Source organism: Clupea harengus, chromosome 21 (genome assembly GCF_900700415.2).
Source record: "Clupea harengus chromosome 21, Ch_v2.0.2, whole genome shotgun sequence".
Classification (NCBI taxonomy): Eukaryota; Metazoa; Chordata; class Actinopteri; order Clupeiformes; family Clupeidae; genus Clupea; species Clupea harengus.
In genome coordinates this window covers 20,132,765-20,156,471 of record NC_045172.1, presented here as the reverse complement: position 1 = coordinate 20,156,471, position 23,707 = coordinate 20,132,765, and the positions used below count along the sequence as shown (strand labels likewise).

The 23,707-nt window shown below is 42.7% G+C and overlaps 3 protein-coding genes and 1 non-coding gene across 8 annotated transcripts; 3 read left to right on the top strand and 1 right to left on the bottom strand.

Moving 5' to 3' along the window:
• Positions 1-528: 528 nt before the first annotated feature.
• On the bottom strand, positions 529-4,803 carry sumo1 (small ubiquitin like modifier 1). Its single transcript, XM_012829275.3, has 5 exons — positions 4,668-4,803; positions 3,724-3,795; positions 3,152-3,229; positions 2,545-2,616; positions 529-2,421 (listed from the first exon to the last, which is right to left on the bottom strand). Exons 1-5 carry the CDS (start codon positions 4,677-4,679, stop codon positions 2,353-2,355), a joined length of 303 nt encoding a protein of 100 aa, XP_012684729.1. The 5' UTR covers positions 4,680-4,803; the 3' UTR covers positions 529-2,352.
• A 375-nt stretch (positions 4,804-5,178) lies between these two features.
• Positions 5,179-12,287, top strand: nop58 (NOP58 ribonucleoprotein homolog (yeast)). 2 transcript variants are annotated; one of them, XM_031558414.2, is made up of 15 exons: positions 5,179-5,331; positions 5,950-6,026; positions 6,213-6,265; positions 7,134-7,258; positions 7,493-7,629; positions 7,881-7,945; positions 8,281-8,415; positions 8,827-8,972; positions 9,306-9,432; positions 9,685-9,848; positions 10,198-10,332; positions 10,499-10,560; positions 10,724-10,887; positions 11,385-11,524; positions 11,695-12,287. In XM_031558414.2, the coding sequence occupies exons 1-15, from the start codon at positions 5,287-5,289 to the stop codon at positions 11,782-11,784; spliced, it is 1,665 nt and encodes a 554-aa protein (XP_031414274.1). In that variant the 5' UTR covers positions 5,179-5,286; the 3' UTR covers positions 11,785-12,287. The 2 variants fall into 2 exon arrangements, with proteins under 2 accessions (XP_031414274.1, XP_012684726.2); XM_012829272.3 differs by having other exon boundaries at positions 11,692-12,287.
• On the top strand, positions 9,027-9,111 carry LOC116218287. The gene has a single exon (XR_004162791.1). It is a non-coding gene; the product is annotated as a small nucleolar RNA SNORD11B (small nucleolar RNA).
• Positions 12,288-14,196: 1,909 nt separating the features above from the next.
• sp3b (Sp3b transcription factor) lies at positions 14,197-22,746 on the top strand. Of its 4 annotated transcripts, none has more exons than XM_012829283.3 (6): positions 14,197-14,376; positions 14,694-14,791; positions 15,661-16,957; positions 17,968-18,157; positions 19,284-19,480; positions 21,370-22,746. In XM_012829283.3, exons 1-6 carry the CDS (start codon positions 14,370-14,372, stop codon positions 21,648-21,650), a joined length of 2,070 nt encoding a protein of 689 aa, XP_012684737.1. In that variant the 5' UTR covers positions 14,197-14,369; the 3' UTR covers positions 21,651-22,746. The 4 variants fall into 4 exon arrangements, with proteins under 4 accessions (XP_012684737.1, XP_031414273.1, XP_012684738.1 ...); XM_031558413.2 differs by having other exon boundaries at positions 14,669-14,791; XM_012829284.3 differs by having other exon boundaries at positions 14,197-14,415.
• The last annotated feature ends 961 nt before the right edge of the window (positions 22,747-23,707 follow it).

The window sequence follows — 23,707 nt, the reverse complement described above, 5'->3', positions numbered from 1 at the left end:
GAAATATCTTGTATCTCACGTGTTCATCATCAGCCAAAAATAATTAAGTAACATGACAGAGGTCACCTGTATATGTCAGAAGTCAAATATTCCAGATGCCCGTGGGGCTTAGAAGCTTCCGGTCTGCTGGAATGTGAGTGCGCGCATTTCTCTGCCTCCTGTTAAAGATCAGATTTCACGCTAAAGGAAGCCGGATAGAAGTCAAAACCAAAACATTTTCAGACAGCCGTAACTACTAAACGGACAAAGTCTTTCCTGGTCTTCCCGGAGTTATAATAGTAAGCTACCATTACGGTCCTTTATAAAAATGTTAATCGTCTGTATTGTTCTTCTTTAGTTTGAACTGATTTTCTATTTTTAATGCTCAGGTTTAACATATATTAGTAAAATACGCAAGATAATAATTATATATTATTAAAACACTCAAGATAATATTTGAAGTGTGAAAAGACAACTTTTTTAAAGGTTTAAAGTGAGAAAGTGATGTATATACATAAATTGAAGTCACAGTGTCTTACAGAGTCACAGTGTTTTATGACACATTTTATTTATAAAACAAGACAAAAGAAAAATAATATTCTTTCTATGTCAATAAAACCATCTGGATCAGTTATCCTTTATAAAGAAAAAAAAAAACACATTAGAAACAATCAAAGTATGATGCTGCAGAAATGAACACACACAAAGCCACCTTTATGTGCCAATCAATCGCACACAAGAAACTAATTTCCTGGGAGTCTTCACTTAAGAAGGCAGAGTGAGCACAGTGAACATGTGGCCATTTAAAAAAAGAATGAAGTCACACAGTTCAAATAAATAAGTATGATTACCGGTTAAAACATGTGCTGCAAGCTGATGTAGAAAATAATCCTGTTTCCAAAAGTAATCAGTGGGGGGGGACAGCACTTTAGAAAAAGCACACGCACACACCCAAGGTTCACTGAAACACCTCTTCAATGATAATGAAATATTTAAACACGATCAACTATGTTCATAGACATGCACACTTACTTGGGCTTAATAACACACTTATTCAGACTTAGTCAAACATTTAAACATAACATTCGTCAATATTCTCGTATTTTATAAGGTCAAGAATATCACTGATATTTCCAAATATTTCTCTGATTGCAAAGGATTGCACCTCTACATGACTTGACATTAGAACCCTACTGTGAGTAGATACTGGTTAAAGTTCCACAACACACCTCTGTTTGACAAAACAAATGAAGTCTGTCATCTTTAAATAAAGATGCATTATGAAGCTCTGGTCAGGGTATGGGTCTCATCCCCCTACTATGAAGTCCATTCCATCTTCACCCAGCACCTAATTAATGAGATGTTCTGCCTGAACTTAACATGTATATGTGAAGTCTACTTTACCCTGCGCACGCACGCACACACACACACAAACAAACTATTCTAAGGGCATAAGTCTCTGACATGTTGGTACCTACTCCGTAAGGGGGGCATGTTTGTCCTTGACTCAGGGTAGGCCTACATCTTACCAACCTGTACCCAGAGGAAGCATGTTTACTCAAGGAGGGGTTCCTTATTAGGGTTTACTATCAAACCCACATCACGACACAACGGCTTGGGAAGTACACAGCAAGATAGGTCACACAGTGGTCTTATTGTTGGGCCACGAGGCGCCCACAGAGACTAGAGACACGAGATTCATGTTTTGTCGTACTCAAAATCGTGCACACAATAAACCAACTGAAACACACACACACACACACACACACACACACACACACACACACACACACACACACACACACACACACACACACACACACACACACACACACACACACACACACACACACACACACAATTGGGCAGTGGAGTATCATGAGGGATCGTCCTGAGCTTTGGGCAGAACACAACATGTCACTGTATCTGTGATCTCACTAAGCACACGTCCTGACTTGTATCCTGTGTGCAAGGTATACATGAGAAATGAAAGAGAGAGAAAGGGGGAAAGACAGAGAGAAGAAGAAGAACAAGAAGAAGAAGAAGAAGAGGAACAAGAAGAAGAAGAAGAACAAGAAGAAGAAGAAGAAGAGGAACAAGAAGAAGAAGAAGAACAAGAAGAAGAGAAGGAACAAGAAGAAGAAGAAGACTGCTGAAGAGAAGGAAATGCCATCTATCCATTTATACTTTCTGGCTCAACATCATCTTTTAAAATCTCTAGATCATGGCAGCAGGCAGGGATAGTTTGATCCAGATGGTTGAATGATCTCCTTTCCTATCAATGGGAATAGCAAATAAAACCAGCGGATAAAATAAAGTCATACATACAAAATAAAATAAAAACAAAACAAAAAAAGCGAGCAGAATTTTATCCTAGTCATTCCAATGGCCACCAGTCTGTTCTTGGTACACTTCAATGACATCCTCATCTTCCATTCCAAGCTACATAAAAAATAAAGAAAGAAAGAAAGAGAGAGAATTGAATTCAATGTAAATAAAACTAGTGTGTCCATCATCATCTTTCCAAAAACACTGTCCAGCTGTCCAACACCACCAGGAGCCTACCTCTTTGGGAGTTTGGTTGTCTGCAATTCTCTGTCCTTCAAAGAGAAACCGTAAGGTGTTCATGGGGACACCCTGAAAAAAGATAAATAATAACAATAAATAACTAATAGGTTCTGAGGGGAGGTTAGCAGACAAGGTCTGAAAGCCGATGAGATTTTGGCCAGGTCCTGTGGCCTATTACTAGAAGGCTCTGATCTGCCATGAGAAATACAAGCCATTATCACCCACAACCTTAAAATGTAATATGTGGATCAATTGCCTCAGATAAATCTGTGTAAACGGTCTAGCTTGCTAACATGTGAGGTTTGTAGCAGCACTTTGGGATAATTATCTATGTGCATGAGCATAGTATTTGAAAGGAATTAATTGTATCCCAAATATCGGAGACTCAGTCAAAGTGATGAATAACCAGGGATCCAGGTTTATTCTTTCATATTAAAACACTGTACAAGCCCTGGCTGATCTCTGGAATGATAAAGGACCCTTTTAGTAGCGAGTCAACTAACACCAAAACAGGCCAGGGTAACATACCACCAATCTGAATAGTGATCTTACATATACGTGTCTGAATGTCCCTAACAGTTTAAAGCAGGTGAGCACATCTCACCTGTCTCTGGCTGTAGGATTCTTTCAGCTTCTTTAAATGCGTTGTCATCTTCACTTTGAAGTGAATTTCACTGTTGTCCTAGAAAAGAAAGGGGATAACATTATCGGTTGTCTGCAAGCTTGTCTCACAGGATCGTGACATAAAATGGAATAGCATGGGGGTCTGACAGAACTATGACATGACTATGGTGACAGATGGGGATGGGTATATCAGCAAAGTCATATTTTTATCATAGGCCTGCTTAAGGCCTGTTGTTGTTTTTATTCCTGAGAGAAACTTTATGTGACGAACTAACACTGCATTTCATTCTGCTCCCGCATGTACACTAGTAAGACACTTTGTCTGCGGCTTTGTCAGTGGCTCACACCCTTGATTTGACACAAGGAGACAAGTCTGATCAACTATTCCCTTCCACGAGCCTGCAAAAGATCACTTGTGCAACATACTGTTTCACATACAGACGAAGTAAGGTAGACACAGAGGAGATGTAACCAGTGGTACAGAGACCAGACAACCAATTCACCCCGCTTGTCTATGCACGCTCCTTCTCCGTGTCCTTAACATAGTCTTACCTGGCCGATCACCTTTAATTTGATATACTCTCCATCTTTCTTCTCTCCTCCGTCACTTGAAGGCTTGGTCTCCTGGAAGAGCAAAAGAGGGACTTGATTAATTTACTCAATTCATCTTCGCTGTGATGACTATGTACATCCATAGTCAACTGTCCCTGCACCATGGCTGCTATGTTAGTTCAAAAGCATCTGATAAGGACTATAACTACTGATAACATGAGCTATCCAGTACAAAGCGACAAGATGTTCTTATGCTGATAGCGGACAAAACCATAATTTACATGACATACACCGACTACACATCGAGTAACGTTATGTTCAACCTTAAATGACAAACCTCATGGGATACAACTCATTTTCTTTAGACAGGTGTTGTCGTATATTTATAAATTACAATAACACACATTTGGAGAAAGAGAATCAACCTATACGCCATTTGTCAATCATACGTTTTATGTATCAACTCTCTGACGGGGCAGCAAAAAACACAATCAACCATCAACCAGCTAAGTTTGATAGGCCTGGCTGCATGACTGCAGTGATGTTTGTCGCTAACAGGTAAGTACTCAGGAGCTCACTTTTATTCGCAAAAATGATGTATAATTTATATCAGCTCGCAAATTGCTTTCCCGTAAGTTTGACAGCCCACGTATAAGGAAATCAAAGTAACCCAAACTTTGCTCTCGTTGCAGAGAGTCGAAGCACAGTGACTATACAGCTGAACGAAGGAATAGTAGTTAGTTAGCGAGCGAGCGAGCTAGCTAGCAAAACATTCCGCCACTTGTACATTCACAGTGCTGGGGATAGTCTGAGCGCTAACTAGCTTCTCTGCTAGCTAGCAGCAGGACTGAAGACTGCAATTCGGCCCATCAGCTTGTTCCGTTAGTTTATCAACCCAATCAACAAAGGAGGAAAAAGAATATTTCACCACCAGCCCCACTCACCGTATCCGACATTGTATTCCACAATGCGAGACCTTTGGAAAGAGTTTTTATTTACAGTTCAATGATCTTGATAGGTTATCTTCACTAGCTCTACCTACACTATTCGCCAACCCCCACAACACAGAAAGCACTGACCTTATTGGAAATAATGGGCGGGACTTCCGTTGACATAAAACCAGTGAAAGCTCTGGTTAATGTTGATATTTCATTATTTTCTAATATGAATATATGACTTGTGTGGTACAATATTTACATAATTCGACTTGAGTACATCTGTGCTGTATTTTTTTATAATGCGGCGAAAAAACTGTGAAATTGCAAAACTGTTTTTAGCATTACATTGAATATGCCAGACAGAATTTTTATTTGTATTGACACGGTAAAATACATATATAGAATTAAATATTATGGATATATGCTGTTTTACGATATAATATTGAGCATTCACGTATCGCTCTACTCTCGCGACTTTTCGGCGCATGCTTATCGCAGAATGGGGTCGGATTGGATATGCGCAAGCGCAATCCACATTAGGAACCGCGTGGAAGTCTAGAAGGGACACGGGTTCTCTCAGGAGAGCAAAGAAGTTCATAATCGGAGAAAGACAAACATAATTAAAATGCTTGTTTTGTTTGAAACTGCGGCTGGCTATGCCATATTCAAAGTAAGTATTACGTTTTTATCTGCATCCTAGAAACATGCCTTGGAAAAACAGTGCAAAAAAGTCAGTCTATCCAAATTCATGACCGATAGCTAGCCAGCTAGCTCACTAGCTTCCACAGCTCTTCTTGTTTTGTACAGTTTGAACAATTGACTTTACGTTGTCCTGATAATAATAATGGATATGTGTATATGGAGTTTAATATAGGGGATGTTTTAAATGCGTGCAAACGGCATGTACCATACGTCTAGTCGTTCCTTTCTCAGCTCAGTAAACGTGGTTAGCAGTAACGCTAGGCCAGACATGCTGGAACCACGTTGCATTTTCCGCAATAGCTGATGTTAGCCAGCTTGAACATGCGACGACACATTATATTTGGTAACTTTTTTTTTTAGCGATATGATTTCCTTGTGTATGGATAAGATGACGCATGACACCTACCTATATTGATCTAGAAATCAACTCGGTTGTTAATAAATGTGTAAAAGAGATCAAGGGAGGACTATATGCTACCATGTGTTCACCCTAGGCTACATAGGCAATAATCAGTCCTTCAGCCCTGTGAAAACTGCTTGTGCGTGGAGTTAACTATTTTTATGTTGATACATCTGTGTGAATCAGGTACTGGACGAGCAAAAACTCCAGCAGGTTGACAGTCTGTGGCAGGAGTTTGAAACTCCGGAAAAGGCGAACAAAATGTGAGTACAGGACACCACTGAGCATCACAATTAGTACAAAACAAACAAGGCTGACTTCAGTCAGTTTTTTTAGTAGTGTATCTAGCATGCTATAGCAATGGAAGGAACTTTTAAATATAGGTGTTAAGCAGTATAATGTGCCATATGAACAATTGTCTCTAACTGTGGATACTTTTATGTCTAAAGGGTTAAACTGAAACACTTTGAGAAGTTCCAGGACACAACTGAAGCCTTGGCAGGTATTGAATGATTGTCACTTTCAAATGATTCCATTTCACACCGGCATCTTTTCCACAATAGTGGACAGGCCCTTGCTTCTGTAAATGCCAGACCACAACATGGAAACAGCAATTACAAGTTACAAGTCTTTTATTGTCAGATGCACAGAATTACACAGGGCTCTGACTGGGCACTGAAATTCTTATGACAAGGCACCACACAACAACCTACCATAGCAAAACATAACATGACATACACTCTGTACAAGTACTCTGAACATAATTTACATGTAATAACATATAATAACCTTACTAAATATACAAGATAAATATACAATGCAATATGCTAAAACATGTACCAACCTATACATATAATACTAACATATACATATAACATATAATACACATATAGTAAAATATAATAAACTAAACTACAGACAAATGGGAGTAGCAGGTAGTGCAATAATTCTGATAAATATGTATTAAATGATTTGTAAATGCATGCCTTTGTTATTTTATGTCCAACTGTGTTGTGTTCGTTGTATCTCAAGAGTCTGAATCAATTCTGATGTGACATCGGAGTTAATTCGTCACTACCACCGAGACAATCACAGCCTAAAAAAACAGTCTTTCATTGTTTAGTAGTTGTTCAACACAAATTATAAATCATTTCATAAAGCAAGATTTTCCCTGGCACTTCACTGTGCTATATAAAACCTGGATATGCTGCAAACTGGATCAAATTATCATAGTTGAACTTCGTTACCTCTGGTTTTACACAACGCAGTCGTCCAGATAACTGGGACATCCTGATGTTGGCAGTCTCTGACTTCCATGAACACATTTATTGTTATGGTGTGCAAACCTGGCTTGCTCTCTGTCTGCGTAGCGGCCACTGCCCTGGTCGAGGGGAAGATTGGGAAGAGCCTGAAGAAGGTGCTTAAGAAGGTTGTGGCCAAAGAGGCCCATGAGCAGCTAGCCATCACCGATATTAAACTGGGTGGAGTCATCAAGGTGAGCAACATGTAACAATCACACTTGTTTACATTGATGAACGTGTCACATCAAGGCATTAACATCTGCTAGCCTTTCATGTTTGACAGCTATTCATCCGTCATGTTGAGGTTGATGACGTGCTAGCATTATCCCCTTGTTTTACTAGCACTTCATTGTCAGATAATTTCTCTTGAGTTTTCGAGCCCTTCTTTCTGTGTGGCTTCCCTCCTGACTCTCTGTCGCCCTCTGCAGGAGAAGCTGAACCTGAACTGTGTGCACAGCCCGGCCGTGCACGAGCTCATGAGGGGCATCCGCAACCAGATGGAGGTACTCATCACTGGCCTGCCCCCCAGGGAGATCAGCGCCATGTCCCTCGGTCTCGCTCACAGGTGAGGCGCACACACACAATATCAATTTGGCACAAGACTGACATTGTGTTTGAGAAGATCACCGACAGACAATGCTTTTAGACTACATGCAAACGTGCTGAATGAGTTACTTTGCTGCCGTCAATAATTACATTTTGCTGTCTGAATCATATGTAGACTTCAGCATTCGTCACTACAGTAGCCCTGGTGTTATTGTACATATGCTGATGAGCTGCGACACTCACCTTTTACCGTTTTTCCTTTGTCTTCAGTCTGTCCCGCTACAAGCTGAAGTTCAGTCCTGATAAAGTGGACACCATGATCGTTCAGGCCATTTGTAAGTGCCCTTTTAAAGGAATTTCACAGTTAACTAAAATAGTTCAGTGCCGGTTATGTATTCTGCACAGTTTAAGTGCTGTGCTCCGGCGTGGTTATACATGTGTTGAGGGATACCATGGCTAGCGATGACGAGGATGACACAATGTCTGTCCTGAAGAAATAATGTGGGTTTTTTTCGTCACTATCTCATCTGAGCTTTTGCCATCAGGTGTTCACAATACATGGTTTAAAGCATCCATGTGTTCTCATATCTTTTGTTGTATTTGGGGCTTGGCCCTACATGGTGTAAGGTATCTTATGTGGTTTCTTATCTTTTGTTCCTGCTCCTTTTAGCTCTGCTGGATGACCTGGATAAAGAACTAAATAACTACATCATGCGCTGCAGAGAATGGTACGGATGGCACTTCCCAGAGGTCGGCAAAATCATCACAGACAATTTGGCCTACTGCAAGAGCGTCCGAAAGATTGGTGAGGAACCTCCACTCTTCTGCCACTGTCATTTCTTAAGAGTCTGAGGATAGATTAGAGATGGGGTCAATTCTATGTCCTGTATTTCACTTCAAGATGTGGTTATGTTGGAAATTCAGCTTCTGATCATGTTGTTGTTCTTGCTTGGGGCGACAGTGGTAGAGAAGTCGTTTAGTAATCAGAAGGTTGATGGTTCGATTCCCTGTCGAAGCGTCCTTGAGCAAGACACTGAACCCCTAATTGCTCCTGATGTGCAGTGTGCCATCAGTGTAAATGTAAAATGTGTATACATTGTAAGTCGCACATATGTAAGTCGCTTTGGATAAAAGCGTCTGCTAAATGACTAAATGTAAACTAAATGCTTGGCGCAACATTCAACTGACGATACTTTTTTTTGTTATTGCTCCCCAGGTGACCGCACCAACGTGGCAACCACAGATCTCTCCGACTTCCTACCAGAGGAGGTGGAGGCAGAGGTCAAGCTGGCTGCTGAGATCTCCATGGGAACAGAAGTGTCTGAGGAGGACATCAGGAACGTCATGCATCTGTGTGACCAGGTGTGTGTGTGTGTGTGTTACAGATGTGTGTCCATTAGGTTTTAAGATGTTATGTGTCAGCTGTGATGATGATGACTGTTGTCTTCCTCCTGAAGCTAAAGCTGAGGGTTTTTCTGTCACTATCTCATCTGAGCTGTTACAGTCGCCCCTGTGCTCCATTGTCACTGTGGATTCCTTATTATATCAGTGAACAGGAGAAACACCATTTCCATACTGACTCTCTTTATTTTACTTGCCTCTGCTATTGTACAAATGTAATCGTCGTTCAGCTTCTATTCTGCACTTGTCATGTTGTGGATGGTGTTGGTCAACTTTGTCTTGTGTTTGCCTCAGGTGATCGAGATCTCGGAGTACCGCACACAACTGTATGACTACCTAAAGAACCGCATGATGGCCATTGCCCCCAACCTCACAATCATGGTGGGAGAGTTGGTCGGAGCCCGCCTCATTTCCCATGCAGGTGAGCTCTCATTGGCTGAATGATTTGTCAGTCACAGAACATGTGTTGAGGAATACCATGGCTAGCGATGACGAGGATGACACAATGTCTGTCCTGAAAACATAATGTGGGTTTTTTTCGTCACTATCTCATCTGAGCTTTTGCCAGCAGGTGTTCAGCCATTACAAATGTAATCATGCTGTGTGGAGATTAGCATTGGTCCTACAGTTGACCTGACACCTGTGTGGACTCTCTTCCTCCTGCTTCTAACAGGTTCCCTTCTGAACTTGGCCAAACACCCTGCGTCCACCGTGCAGATCTTGGGGGCGGAGAAAGCCCTGTTCAGAGCTCTTAAGACCCGCAGAGACACACCCAAATATGGTCTCATTTACCACGCCTCCCTTGTGGGCCAGACGAGTGCCAAAATGAAGGGCAAGGTAATCATCCAGTCTTGATCAAAAACTATTATTATTGCACTACAGTAACTGATGGCACTTAACGTAATGCAACTTGCATAGATAGCTATGATCCATCATCTACAACTTTGAACAGTAACTGATAAGTAATAGTGAGTGCATAATGAGGAATAACAGTAATGTTAGTGCTCCTGCTTGCATAGGTGGTGATGACGACGGCATAATGTCCGTGTACCTAAAACCTACCATATGGGTTAATTAGTCACTCTCATCTAGGCTACAGGTTTTCATTAGACAAGTTTAAAGGGGCCCTTTTCACTTGTTCTCAGCTTTGAGGAAATTAACCTCCTTTTGTGTGTTGGTCACTTAGATCTCCAGGTCACTGGCCGCTAAAACGGCGTTGGCGATCCGCTACGATGCCCTGGGCGAAGACACAAACTCAGAGATGGGTATTGAGAACCGTGCCAAGCTGGAAGCTCGAGTGCGCCAACTAGAGGAGAGGGGTGTAAGTACAGCGCCCTAAGCCACTTGATTTAATCTGCAGGTTCCTGAAAGCCCAAGTCATAGTGTATGTCAAAACACAGCAGGAAATTACTGCTGTCAGATCTGGTTCATTATAAGCTCTTTGACATTTCTGCTGGATGTTTAATACTTTGTCTTTCTGTTTTTAGATCCGGCGCATCAGTGGAACAGGCAAAGCTCTGGCCAAGGCAGACAAATACCAACACAAGAGGTGAGTGCCCACCAGATCCCTTTGAGTTGATGAGCGAAGAAAACCAATTAATTTGTCGGAGGGATTTTGACGTCGGTTTGTTTGCATTTGTTGAGTAGGTTTTGGTTTGGTGTTCAGTTGACCTGGTTCAGTCTCACCCTAACGTGTCGGTTTCCCCTTACAGTGACGTGAAAGTGTATGACCCGTCGGGTGACTCCACGCTGCCCACCACCTCCAAGAAGAGGAAGATCGAGGAAGTGGAACCGGCAGAGGAAGAGGAGGAGCAACCTGTGCAGTCCAAACCCAAAAAGATAAAGAAGGAAAAGGCCGCCGCCGCCGCCGCTGAAGGTAAGGCTGGGCAAAAAACCTTCGCCCACTCTGGTGTTACCATTCAGTCATAATGCAACAACCATAGAAACACAAGAGACAGGGTGGTGAATGATTGTGTCTGTCATTTAGTAATGGCTGTTGCACAGTGACACTTTCAGGAAAGGCAGCCAATATCTTGTAGGTAGAAATTGGAATGTACAAAACTGCCAAAATTCAAGTGTGTTTGTGCTTTCATGCAACTAATTGAGAGTTGAGTCTTAGGACAGCTAATCTGCTTGAGCTGGGTGTAAACAACAGAAATCATGGGTTTGATTTACACTTACTGGTTAAATAAAGAGTCCTAAATATGTTACGGTGCTTGCCACACCAAGCTTTGCAAGACTGGCATCAAGTATGCCTGCTTTTTTTTTTTGTTTGTTTTTTGGCAATTTGGCTAAACTGATTGGAATACAGATTTGAAATTTAATTTTGGTAGCGCTCCTTTTAATATATATTTCTTTTGTTTGTAAATAAAGCAGAGGCCCCAGCGGAAGCGGAGGCGGAGACTGGAGAGCCAAAGAAGAAGAAAAAGAAGAAGCACAAGGCAGAGGCCGAGGCAGTAGTTGAAACGCCAGCAGAGCCAGAGGAGGAGGAAGCTGCCAGTCCGTCAGAAGAAGTAAGTGGCTTTTACCGGTTTTGCTTTTTCTTTAATTCGGTGTGTATGTTTGGTTGATTGATTTAAAGCCTCCCCCCTACCCCACCCCTTGTGTCTGCACTACTTATCTTTGTCTGTGGGTAGCCATGCGCAAGATGTCTCATTTTGTTTTCTGTTTCACCAACAAGCAGACACCGAAAAAGAAAAAAAGAAGAAGAAGGCTAAGGAAGCAGAAGGAGAGTGATGGACGAGTGCATGAACCAAATGAATTATTGGTTTAAAGTTCTTCTGTGTTTTTTTTTTTATATAGTGACTTTGTTTGTGGAACTGAGAGAGAGAAAAAAAAAAAAAGCTTTTTTTTTTTTTTTTTTACTTGAACAATGTCAGCGATCATCTTAAGTATTCCTATATGCTGTTTTCATGAAAGTCACAGTTGTCCCAATGGTCCATTCAATGAACTTCATACAAAACGGTTCTTGGTCTCGTTTAAGGAGGGACTAGAGACCTAATGATTATGTTAATCAAACTGTATACTAGTATGCTGTTTTTTAAACGTAAGTGCATATTCTATCTACCAGTCACATTTTTCCTGACATCAGCCCCTACAGATGAGTCATTTTTTGTATATGTATCTATATGTTCTATTGGTTGTTCAGAACGTCTGCTTCATAATGTGAAGAGCAGCATGTTTGAGTTGGTAGTCCTTTCTAAAGCTGTCAGAGGGGTTTCAGGTCCCCGGATGTGCATCCGGTGGAGTCCTGGATAATAAATGACTATTTCTGTATCGGGCTGCGTCTCTCTTTGACTCCTTTCTGCAAATCTACATTACTTAAAGCACAAGTGGTCCTAATTGAATTTAAACCGGGGTACAGTACAAATGTGAAAACCAAAGGACGAGGATTGTGGTAGTTTGTGATATGGCTTGCTCATTTTACTTTTGACTGAAGTGTAGATTCTGTGAATATACATTTGTAATAAAGGGCAACATTTAATAAGATGGAGCAATTGGTAGGTAGCTAGAGGGTGAGACCTGTACCTGATCATACCACTTGGTCCCTTGCCGTTTACTTTTTATTTGCTTTGCTGGCCATGATATTAATGAAGAAGCAATTTCACTCAATTGATCAAATTAGCCACTTTCCATAGGACAGTGTTGTTTCCAGATACAAATTCAGACGCTGAAATGACATGACCAATTATCTGCTAGCAACATGCTGCCCATACCACACATTTCATTTATTCTTTAACCTCAAAAGTTTTAAAACTTCTTTCCAAGTTTAATAACCGCCGGGTGGAGGACCGTTTTCCATCATTCTTTAATCTCTTCAGGGCTTCGCCACTGCAATTGGCCCTTAAATCTGAATTCCTGTAATATCCCCCAGGAGCTGCAATTTACCAATGTGTAAACAATATTCCTACTCTACTGACTATACTAGAAGCCCTAAGTAATACAAGCAGTCTCGTCTGATGTGATATACTAGTGTGAACTGACACGTTCTCTTATTCCCCACTCCAACATTAATAATCTTTTCTTCCACATTATGCTCAAAATGTTTTAATTCTAGATCCTTAATTATGTGTTTTCGATACATGGTGTTTATTTTCTGTGTATTCTATCTTTACGAATAAGTAGGCTAAGTACAGTAGGCCTCCGCAACTGTTGTTCATTTTTATGATAGTTGGTTTACTTGCTTTTGATGGTGCAAAAAAGGAACAAAATAACTGACAACAAAGTCAGTTAGACAGATTCAGAATGTGTTATTGCCTGCCCGTTTGTATTTAATGAACTGTGAAGTAGCCACAAAAGCACAACAGATGGGGTAGACTACATACATACATTTTTAATTGTTAAAGGTAATATTCCGTAGTAACTGTCAACCTGACTTTTTACGTGTCTCGAGCAATATTGTACTTTGAAAAACTTTCCTCACGGGTAGTGCATTTTTCAAGCAAAGCAACGATTGGGGAACTAATACCAGAAACCTTTACGCAATCAACACATTTACATTTAGTAATTTAGCAGACGCTTTTGTCCAAAGCGACGTACAAGGGAGAGAACAGTCAAGCTAAGAGCAATAAAAACCTGGTGTAACAAACATACTACCAACCCATCGGGTGTTTTCGGGTCACCAAGTAGCCTAACAGAAGGGGTAATGGTCTTAAGTGAAGTGCCACGTTCGAACTTTGCAAACAGAAGAATGCGAATTGTCTTTCCAAAAGCAAAAGAAGGGGGGTAGCCTCGTCGTTTATTGGCCACAAACCAAATAGGCTTTTATGACAGCCATTTGGCCAAGCTCCACTTTGAAACATTTTCTCGTCACAGAATTGGTACTTTTAACTTCTAACTTTTTGTTCGAGGTAATAAGCATTTCTCAAAAGTCAGTTCACTATTTAAGTTGCACAATACCACCAACAGGCGCCGAAGCCGTGAAAGTGGAATTGCAACACTGAAGCAGAGTTATAATGGCCGCAGTGCTAATGGCTATGGCTCGCTGGCAGATGGATGTAACTTCCTGGCATATGAGAACAATTCCAGTGTAGTTTCCCAGCTATTTTGTATCTTCTCGGGTGAACAACAAACAGGAAACGTCTGTGCTATAAAGGTGATTGACACGTCTTCACACTAATGGGGACTTCTACAATCGAAAAAGGTATCCAATTGTCGCAAAGAAGAAAGGCGGAACTTCCTGTACGTGACGCAAATTTCACGGTCAAGCTTGGAAGCCCCACCTTTTGTGTTTCCCGCACCGTCAATCAAAATAGAAAAAATCAACTCGAATACCCCTTCGGAGCCCGCCTTTGATTAAAGCAATCATGTTTGGAGTTTAAATGACCATTTATTCTTCCGATTTGTACCTTTCACGCTATGACTGGTACGTAACATTTAACCCGATCGAAGCGTACCATCACCGGTGAGTTTGCACTACCATTAGCAAGCAAGCTAAGTCTTTAATCTTTTTCAGCAGCTCAACTAGCAGTTGGTTAGCCAGTTAGCTAGATTGCTAGCAACACTTTAACAAAGTAAATTATTGAAACCGTTGAGCAATCCTTTCTAATTGCTAAATGCATGAGTACAAATACAGTTTCAACAAATTACTATTCACTTTCCCTCTACTCGCCATCTTACTGCATACAATCAGCGGATAAATTGTTTGTTCTGTTCAGTTTCCCTCTCCCTGTTTGTCTTTAGCCCCCGAACAGCCAGTTAAAGAGGAGGAAATGGCTGCCTTGGACGTGGACAGCAGTCAAAGCGACTTTCTGCAGAACGCCAGCAGCGGGCAGGAGCAGGTATTTCGCGTTCCGTTTCTCTTCTCTTACTCTCCGGTCGGATGTCCCACAAATGCGTGGTGTTTTAGTGAAGTTCACACGTTTTAAAATATGATGTAGGGGGGGAAAAGTCGAATACTTCCTGTGAGCCTCCGGACTAACGGCCACCCACTTTCTTCAATTTAAACCCGCCCATAGTGGGTAGGACGCTACCGCCACTGCCTCTGCCCGTGGTACCTGCGGTCAGACCGGGTCACCCCCTCGTTAGGGGAGGACCCCGTTGGTAGAGTGTCACCACCCCTACGAGGGAGGCCCTGGAGCTTGAAACTGTTGTGCCAATGCACTGTACTGTCTAATGTGCTATTGTTGTTTGGGCTGAAGATGAAGACGAAGGCGCTTTGCGTGCATAACTGACTTAAGCGATGAGTTAGACAGCCTTTTATGTTCTCGTCTTGATAGTATAATTTCATGTTGCGATAATACAAAACCATCGGGACTGATTAATACATTTGTTGACAACATCCTGTGCGCTTGTAGGAATGCCTTCACTTGCTTGATTACGGATTGCCTCTAATAAATCCACACATTTATGCAGATTTACATGTGAAATGTAATCTTTTGTTGAACGAGAGATTGGTGCATAAATGAATGCCATGACCGGTTTGAAATGATTATAGAAACACTTTGAAATTGAAAGGTGAACTGTGCCACGGATATGTGTATTCAGTGAACAGACCTTTTCATCTAAGTCGTTTTCTGTACAGAAAGGTTATAGATTTCATTAGCTTAGAAGTTGAATTAATAAGTTAAACTCATAATTCAATGTTATTACCTCTTCTCTGTGTATAATATTTTTGTGTGTGTGTGTGTGTGTGTGTGTGTTGCCCCAGACAACAGACTTAACATCCATCCAGCTCACAGGCTCGTCAGACCGCTGGGAGGTTCTGACCCCTGTCACTTCTGTTAAGGAGGAGCCCGGTATGGTGCACATCCCCAGCGGTGCTGGCATTGTGACCTCCAACGGGCAGTATGTGCTCCAGGGCATGCAGAGTCAGCCCATCTTCGTGACGGCAGGCACCGGTGATGGCAGCGGCACCAATGGGCTTCAGTATCAGGTGATCCCTCAACTCCAGCCGGCGGACGGGCAGCTAAGTTACACGACGGCGACGGCAGTGGTTGGAGACGGCACAGGCGCGGCCCATTCGCTGGAGGACCTCCAGATCATGTCGGCGGATGGCTGTCAGGGCGGACTTGCGCAGCAGATCCAGGGCGTGTCACTGACGGGAGCTACCTTTGGCGGACAGGCAGGCGCTCAGGTGCTGGCCAACATGTCCATGGGGTTGCCGGGGAACATCACATTTGTGCCCATCAGCAGCCTGGACCTGGAGTCGCTGGGGCTGGCCGGGGCGCAGGCCATCTCGGCCAGTGTCACCGCCGATGGCCAAATCATCATGACGGCGCCGGGGGCCGAGGCGGCGGTGTCGGCCGGCGACTGTTTGGATAAGGTTGGGGGTGGTGGTGAGATGGTGGCGTTGGCCGACGGTAGTGGTACCGTTGGTGTCGACGGTAGCAGCAGTGGCGTGGACATGTTTGTGCCAAACACTTCCTCCTCCTCCTCGTCCTCGGTAACCTCTGTGTCGTCCTCGTTGCCCGAGACAATAGACGGCACGGGTGTGCTCACGCAGGCAACTGCGGTGTCGGCTGGTCAGCAGGACCCGTCAGCGACCATCTCAGCCGACGCCTACCTCCAGCAGAACCACATCGCCATCTCCAGCAGTACTGGGGTGACGGGCCAGGAACAGCTGCAGGTTACCACAGCATCCACGCAGCAGCAGCAGCATCCGCAGCTCATCCAGGTCCAGACGGCCGACGGTGTTGCCACAGCGCCTCCGACCCTACAGAGCGTGCAGCTCATCAACCCTGGGACTTTCCTCATCCAGGCCCAGACAGTCAGCCCCACGGGACAGATCCAGTGGCAGACGTTTCAAGTGCAGGGTGTGCAGAACCTGCAGAATCTGCAGATGCCTGCTGGGAATGGCACTGGGGGGGCCTCCCAGATCACGCTGGCTCCTGTTCAGACTCTCTCGCTGGGCCAGGGGGCCAACACCGGACAGATACCCAACCTGCAGACAGTCACTGTCAACTCCATCTCCCATTTCCAGCAAGAAGACACACACAGCCCCTCAGGTATCAACACACATACATGCACGCACACACACACTCTCACATACATACACACACACACACACACACTCTCACATACATACACACACACACACACACACACACACACACACTCACACTCACATATACCCACACTCTCTCATATACACGCACACACACTCTCTCACATACACGCACACACACACTCTCACATACATGCACACACTCTCCCATACATGCACACACACAAATTATTGAAAGCTCTGAAATTGGCATAGTACTTTTTGGCAATTTTGGACTATACATGTTATAGTGACATGGGTTTATGGGACACGAGTGTGCAATCTGTGCATGCAGTTGAGTGTGCAAGTTGATACTCCTGATACTACTGAAAAATCAATACCTGCCAACCAACCTACTATGTGTGTCATGTTAATGAAGAAACTAATGAATGCATACATACATACATACATACATACATACAGACACACACACACACACACACACACATACATACACAAACATACACAAAGTAGCTGATATAGTACATATTCCTCTTCCTCTGTGAGTGACCCAAAAATGTAGACACATAACATGCTTGTATTTGACATTTAAATTGACAAGGAAGCTTTTTCATGGATCTGTTAATGTATTGTATAGGCTGGCAACATGTGCACATTTATATGGGGATTACATTATGTTGTGGAAGTCCACACAAACACACTCTCACATTGATAGCATCTTTTTTTTTTTTCGGGTACTGTTAATATTCTGTCATACCCGTAGCTCTGTTTAAAAATATCCACAGGACCTGCATTCCAGTGCCAGTATAAATTTAGCATTGTAGTGTGTGTGTGTGTGTGTGTGTGTGTGTGTGTGTGTGTGTGGGCGCATGCGTATGTGTGTTCCACTCTACTAGCTGTTACAGACCCAAGTGGTTTGTGTGTTCCAGATGAAGTCGAATTTGTTTGTCACTTTCTTACCTGCTGTGTCTCCTTTGTGTCTGTCTGTCCACCCGCCCCCATCTCTCTCAGACATTCATATAAAGGAGGAGCCTGACTCTGAAGACTGGCAGCTCAGCGGAGACTCCACCCTCAACCCTAACGACCTGTCCAACTTGCGGGTACGGTTGGTGGACGAGGACTCTGAGGGCATGGGGCAGGAGGGTAAGAGGCTACGCAGGGTAGCCTGCACCTGCCCCAACTGCAAGGAGGCAGGAGGAAGGTGAGACCCTCTCACACACACAGCTCAGCCATGACCGGATAGGGTAGGATAGGGGTCTCCTGATCGGCACATCGGGGCACTTCCTATTCCAGAGGTGTGCACATCAGATCAATCATTTTGCGTTATCTACAACAGACCAGGGCCGTATACGTTTGCGTTATCTACTAAAGACCAGGGCCGTATACGTTTGCGTTATCTACAACAGACCAGGGCCTTATCTATTTCCATTAAATACAACAAACCAGGGCCGTAAACGTTTGCGTTATCTACAACAGATCAGGGCCTTATAAGTTTGCGTTGCGTTTAGGTGTGGATATTCATCACCGCCCAAATGTCTTATGAGGTATGAGTATAGGCTAAATACGGATAAAAAAAAAACACAACACCCGCGTCCTGCGTAGCCCAAAACCACCGGTTCACTGGTCTCTTAATTGTTTTATAAGGTCACATTGATCTAAATCTTGCTGATTGCAACAAGAACTGTAAATACTGCTCATGGTGACTGTGTGTAATGTTGAATTAGTGCGAAAAAGTTTCAGAAAGCATTCTGGACACGAAAGCAAAAGCTGCTTGAACTTTCGTAGACTTCTGACCCGATGCTGACGTCTACGAAAGTTTAAGAAGCCTTTGATTTCGTGGGCAGAATGCGTACACTCACAGAAGGTATTGGTTGAAGCCCCTTTCCGGCATATCATACTTTCCGTAATATCATGGGCGGACGTCTTATATCACCTTTGATGGGGACAATAACAAATCAGTGTTTTAAGAAGAACCACTCTTGAGGGGGGCATCAAAGGTTGCCTACTGTTGCAGTGACGTAAGAATATTCATAGGCAAACTTTACATTTATATACAACTAAACATACTTTTTTTTCCGCCTCGTAGTTAGTGACATGCACAGTAACGTATTAATTAATGAATTACCACCCTAATACGGTTTTCCACCCTTCCATCCAATCTGTTTCTGAGTTTGCTGCTCTAAGGGTTCTATGTTTCTCTTTTGACATTAGCCCAGAAAGTTATCTTAGACGACTGCAGTCTTCAGCAGAAGCTGCCAATTTAAACTTTTCCTTTGAGCTAAATTGTCAGTCATGGTTAACTGTGTGTGTGTGTGTGTGTGTGTCAGAGGGTCAAACATGGGCAAGAAGAAGCAGCACATCTGCCACATTCCGGGCTGTGGGAAGGTGTACGGGAAGACGTCTCACCTGCGGGCGCACCTGCGCTGGCACTCCGGGGAGCGGCCGTTCGTCTGCAACTGGATGTTCTGCGGCAAGAGGTTCACACGCAGCGACGAGCTGCAGAGACACCGGAGAACACACACGGGTACACACCTCTCCCTCTCTCTCACACACGTCACGTTTTCTCGGGGGTCTATGAGGCATCAGGACGTCTGCGGGACTCGCTTTCGATGGGTGCAGGAAAATAGTCAGGGATCCAAAGTAGCGGTGTATTGTTGCCAACATTTCGGTCTAATCAAACCTCATCGGTGCTCCTCCTGAGCTTCGTAAGACACGGTGTGCGGAATTTGTCTTTTTTTTTTTTTTTTTTTTTTTCTGCTTGGATCACTCAATTGTTTTCTCCCATTCACCTATACTGTCTTCTTCTTCCTCTTCTCTAAAAAAGAAAAAAACTCATCCTTTCTTTATATCTTTCACTCTATTTCCTTTCTGTCTTTCTTCATTTAGTAGGCTGTATCTTAAGGAAGTGACTGGTATTCTGTGTCTATTAGGGATGCAATGGTACAGTGGGCCCATGTTTCGGTATGTATCACCGTTTTTGGGGCAGGTAGTGGTACCATTTAGGTGTGTTTATATTTAAGGAAAAAAATAAACAATATATCATTAATTATAATTATAACAATTTAAAAAAATATAAACTAAATTAAATAAAATAATACTATTTATAATAAAACTATTTTGCCTCTAGACAAATACAACTTTCTGGCAGCATGACTGTCTGAGCCTGGTTTCTGTCTCTACTCCAGTGAGGTAGCTTTCACTTGCTCTGGAGGTCCAACTATCAGTGGAGAGAGCTAGACAGGGTATTCAGGATTACGCAAAAACTACTGATTCGATTTCCATGAAAGGTGTATAGCATGGGCCAAGGAATAACCATTTCAACTTTTGATCTGACTCACTGGGCGGCTCACACAAATTTAGTTTCACTTTCACTAGCATTGTGAGATGTGGCTGGCATGTGGCCTTGGTGGAGGTCTGCGCTCTCTGTGTCCTTCTAGTCCTCTTTGGGTTTTGTTTCAGTTTTTTTATTTGTTGCAAATTGTTGTCGGAAGGCAATAGCGAGAGATTGTTGTGTTTTCACTAACAGTAGACCCTCCGTGCTGCATCTGGAGTAGGGCCAGGTGATGGTGACATAAATGAGATATCATGTTAGAACTGTTTCCACTCGAGTGGCCAATAGTGTCAAAGCAGTGCAGGCCGACTCTACTTTGTTTACAGTCTCCTTATCCTCGTCATCGTATTGAAGGATGCATCCAAAATGTTCTCACACTGTGGATTTGAAAGACGAGGTGCCTCTCCAAATTTGCTTCTCTATGTCTAGCTAGTGTTCGCCAATGTCAAGTTGGAGTTGAGATCATTTTGTTTTTAGTTCCCCCTCTCTTCTCCAGCTCCTATTTCTATACAGAGCGCTGATAGGCTCCAGGGAAACTCTAAGCGAGATGTTCTGTGGATCTGAATGTATAACGTGTTTAGTCAGCAAGTTTTGAAAGTTATAGGAAATTGACAGGCGTACAATTTACCATAATACCGAGGTTCGCATGTGCGTGTTGAACCCTGGGAGGGAAGTACCGGCAATATACTGTGTACCGTTGCATCCCTAGTGTCTAGAGAGTCTGTGTGTCCCAGGAACTCTACAATCAAAGTGGACTGTTGGCTAGCTAGCTTGCTAGCTTGTACATGCTCCTTCGCTTGCATTCATTTCCAAGCTTGAAGTATTCAGAGACACAGGGGAGTCGATGGCGTGTAAATACTGAGGCGCCACCCTCATGTTTAGGGCCCTCACGTTTTCTCCATATCCACTTTGATGGTAGTATAGACATGCGTGTTATCCTACACACACACACACACACACACACACACTCTTACACTCCACAAACATGTTATTGCATTATATTTAATTTAGGTGACGGATGTCTGCTTGTTGTTTCTCATGTTCATCTCTGAGTGTGTTTTTGTGCTCTGCGCTTGCAACAGGGGAGAAGAAGTTTGTGTGTCCGGAATGCTCAAAGAGGTTCATGCGGAGCGACCACCTGGCCAAACACATTAAAACTCACCAGAACAAAAAGAGCCTATCGGGCGGAGGCACGGGGGAGGGCTCAGCGGATGCCGACGCCTCTGGGGACAGCATCATCACAGGGGCGGGGACCACGCTCATTTTGACCAATCTGCAGCAGGGCACCGCCCCCGATCTCCTGTCCAGCGCTGACCTTCCTCTCCAGCTCGTCACCGTGTCCGCCAGCGAGGTCATGGAGTGACCTTGACTCTGACCCCCTCTACCCTTTCACAGCTCACCGGCTTTTCACTATCGATTTTTATATATATATATAATAAATATATATAAATATATATTTTAAAAAAAGAATTATTATCCGTCTATGTTCAATAGCAGTCTTTTTTACAAGCAGTGCAAACACAGTGACATATAATGTTGTTCCATTCCTTGTACTCTCATAAAGACAAACATAAGCTGGCCCACAGACATTTATACACACGTATATATACGCAAAACTCAACGAAATGCCTTATTTTGTACCGTAGTCTGTAGTATATAATGCTGGAGTTGCATGTATTTTTATTTTTTTTGGCTTTTCATTCTGTAATTGTGTAAAGATGAAATGAGTGTGATCGTGTGTGCGATTGAGAGCTTGTGTGCGTGCGTGCGTGTATGTATGTATGTGTGTGGGTGAATGAGTGTGCATGCCCGAATCTGTGTGTATGAATGTGATGAACATTATGGTACACAGCAGTGACGTGTGTGTGTGTGTGTGTGTGTGTGTGTTTATGTCTGTCATCATAGAAGGGGATTCAGGGATATAGTCTCTGGAGAAGAGAGTGAAGTGGGTTGTCGCTGATGGAAAAAAAAAAGGTTCTGTCCTTCCAGGCCTCAGAATGTGTCTTGTGGTTCTGCTTCTGCACCTGCTTTTGTTCTTCTCAAGTTTATCACTTCACCTGGAATGATAACCCAAATGTGGCATAAAGAGTTTTTACGTTTATTTTTTTTAAGCATTCTCTTGTCATACCTTAAGAGTAACTTGAAGATTTCCCCCAAGTGGCAAAACAATCATGTAATTAAATATTTTTTTTGTATGGTTACTTTCTCTCTGTATGTCCACCATATGCCTGTGTCTCATGAATTATATGTATATCCCATCTCTCTCTATTTCTTTTTCTGAGTGAGACGCTATTTACAGTCATCTAAGTAGTTAAAAGCAATTCTGTTGTATCAAAGCTACTTTTATTTTAATTACTTTTTTGAATACGTGTAAAATTTGAATGTTACTTTTTGTACATCATTTTGTTTTTTTTTCAAATGGAACACAATTAAAGTCGAGATTCTTACTACAAAAAGAAGTCCCGCTTTTTAGAGGATCAAAACTGAGGTCGGAGGTCAGATTCATGTTTGATGGGTTTAGACTTGATGTTAGAAACACTCCAGCTATAGCAATCTCTATGCTATGCTTTATAATGAAGGTCCGCTGATTCAAATATTCTATTTACTATATTATGATCTATATTATATTATCATGTCAACACCAATCCCCACTTTTTTGAGAACTAGGTCTGGAGCTTGGGCTGGAGTTTTGAGAGTTTGGCCTTTTGACCTCTGCCTGAGCTGCACAGTACAGGATAGTTTATAGACGAAATAACTTTTGATAACTCTGTTCTACGTATGTCTTCTCGTGATTGTATGTGTAATTTATATCATATATCTAGTGCTAAAGGTTCAGTCCTTGGTTATAATCCATTACACTTTTCATTGAATTGAAGTCCTCCTCACATTCCTCTAGCTGTCTGTCCTGTGTGTGCGCTCAAAAAACCTGGGTGTTAGTGCAGTCCTGGCTCTAAATGGTAAATCAGTACACTAATTGAACAATAGGGGGCACTCGTGCGCCAATGTTGCTTCAGGAGCACATTGGAGCGTGAGTGCCCCCTTTAGTTGAATCATTTTTTAAATTTCTTTTTTGTGTATGGACAAATACATGTGGTAGCCTTTGACCCAAGGAGCTTCTTACGACCTTTACTGGGGTCTGAAGACTTACCATGGGTTAGTGGCATTAGAAAACAAGCGTAGTTCAGGATTACATTTGAGGGAATGTTTTCACCATTTTAATCAGCTTCATCTAATGAGAACTGAGAAGGGATGTGGTGCGGTAGAGCCAGGCTAGGGTAGGTAATACTTGAGGGTCAAAGAGCACTACGTGGCTTAAAGCATTATAAACACATTCATAATAGGCTATGAACTATTCGTAATGCCTTATAACGATTTGCATAACTATATAGCTACTTATACACAGTAATGACTGCCCTCATA